The sequence below is a fragment of the Mesitornis unicolor genome, unplaced genomic scaffold (genome assembly GCF_000695765.1).
Source record: "Mesitornis unicolor isolate BGI_N332 unplaced genomic scaffold, ASM69576v1 scaffold11056, whole genome shotgun sequence".
NCBI classification, from domain to species: domain Eukaryota; kingdom Metazoa; phylum Chordata; class Aves; order Mesitornithiformes; family Mesitornithidae; genus Mesitornis; species Mesitornis unicolor.
Window position 1 is genome coordinate 725 of NW_010190289.1, and position 1,523 is coordinate 2,247.

Sequence of the window (1,523 nt, forward strand, 5' to 3'; positions counted from 1 at the left end):
GACAGCGGCTCCGCGTCCTCCGGGGTAAGGAGACATGGGGACAGGGAGGGGGCATGGGGACACAGGGACATGAGGACAAGGAGGGGGACATGGGAGCATGGGAACAGGGAGGGGATATGGGGACAGGGATGGGGACATGGGGACGAGGAGAGGACATGAGGACAGGGATGGGGACAGGGAGGGGACAGGGACATGGGGACAGAAATGGGGATGTGGGGGCATGGAGGGGGACGTGGGGACAAGGGGACAGAGATGGGGATATGGGGACAAGGAGGGTGACATGGGGACAGGGAGGGTGACATGGGGACAGGGAGGGGACTGGGACATGGGGACAAGGAAGGGACACGGGGATAGGGAGGGGACACAGGGACAGGGAGGGGGATATAGGGACAGGGACACGGGGACAGGGATGGGGATGTGGGACAGGGACATGGGGACACAGAGGAGACACAGGGACAGGGTTGGGGACATGTGGGTGACCCCAGTGTCACCCTGTCCCTTGTCCCCAGGGTTGATGGCTCCAGCGGTGACCTCGGACCGGATGCGGTGGCATCAGGACCCGGTGGCATCAGGGTGAGTGATGGGGGAGGAGGGACACTGGGGGTGACATTGGGACCCCAAGGGTGGCCTGGGGACACTGAGGGACCTGGGGACACTGGGAGAGACTTTGGGACCCCAAGAGTGGCACAGGGACACTGGGAGGGACATGGGGACCCCATGGGTGACAATGAGACCCCAAGGGTGGCCTGGGGACACTGGGAGGGACCTGGGGACACTGGGACGGCCATGGGGGGGGGACACTGGGGGTGACACGGTGACACTGTCCCCAGCACGGTGGCCGAGGTGACAAGTGACACCCATCTGCTCCCGGGGATGGTGGCCCCGGTCCAGCGCAGCGGTGAGTGGGGACACTTTTGGGAGGGGACACCATGGGGACCCAGGGCCACCCTGAGGGCCACCACGTCCCCATTGTGGCCTCTGTCCCTGTCCCCACAGCGGCGGCCTCAGAGGTGACGCACGGCCCGGTGACAGAGGACGTGGTGGCGCGGGGCAAGGTGAGGGGGTTTGGGGACACAGGGAGGGGACACGCGGGGAGGTGGCATCGGGAGGGGGTGTCAAGGGAGGGACACGGCTCTGGGGGGACAGGGGTGGCTGCTGTCCCTGTGTCACCCCTCGTGTCACCCCCAGGCCACCCCCTATGGTGACTGGATGGGTCCTGGGCTCGCCCCCTCATGCCCCCTTGTCCCCCCATGTCCCCCCATGTCCCTGTGTCCTGTGACACCCCCGGGTGCCCCCCATGTCCCCATAGTCCCAAGTGTCCCACAATGTCCCCCCCGTGTCCCCCCAATGTCCACTCATGTCCCCAATGTCCCATGTCCCTCAGTGTCCCAAATGTCCCCTCAATGTCCCTCCTATGTCCCCAGTGTCTCCCCCAGCCCCCAGTGTCACCCAATGTCCCCCAAATGTCACCCAATGTCCCTCTACATGTCCCACATGTCCCAAATGTTCCCAATGTCCCAAAT

General features: G+C 65.1%; 1 protein-coding gene across 1 annotated transcript; it reads right to left on the bottom strand.

The window, feature by feature from the left end:
- Window positions 1-280: 280 nt before the first annotated feature.
- LOC104542139 (small proline-rich protein 2H-like) lies at window positions 281-569 on the bottom strand (the record flags this gene model as incomplete). The annotated part of the gene is made up of 1 exon (XM_010186355.1): window positions 281-569. A coding segment is annotated over exon 1 (289 nt), but the record flags the coding sequence as incomplete, so codon positions are not given.
- Between the last annotated feature and the right edge of the window lie 954 nt (window positions 570-1,523).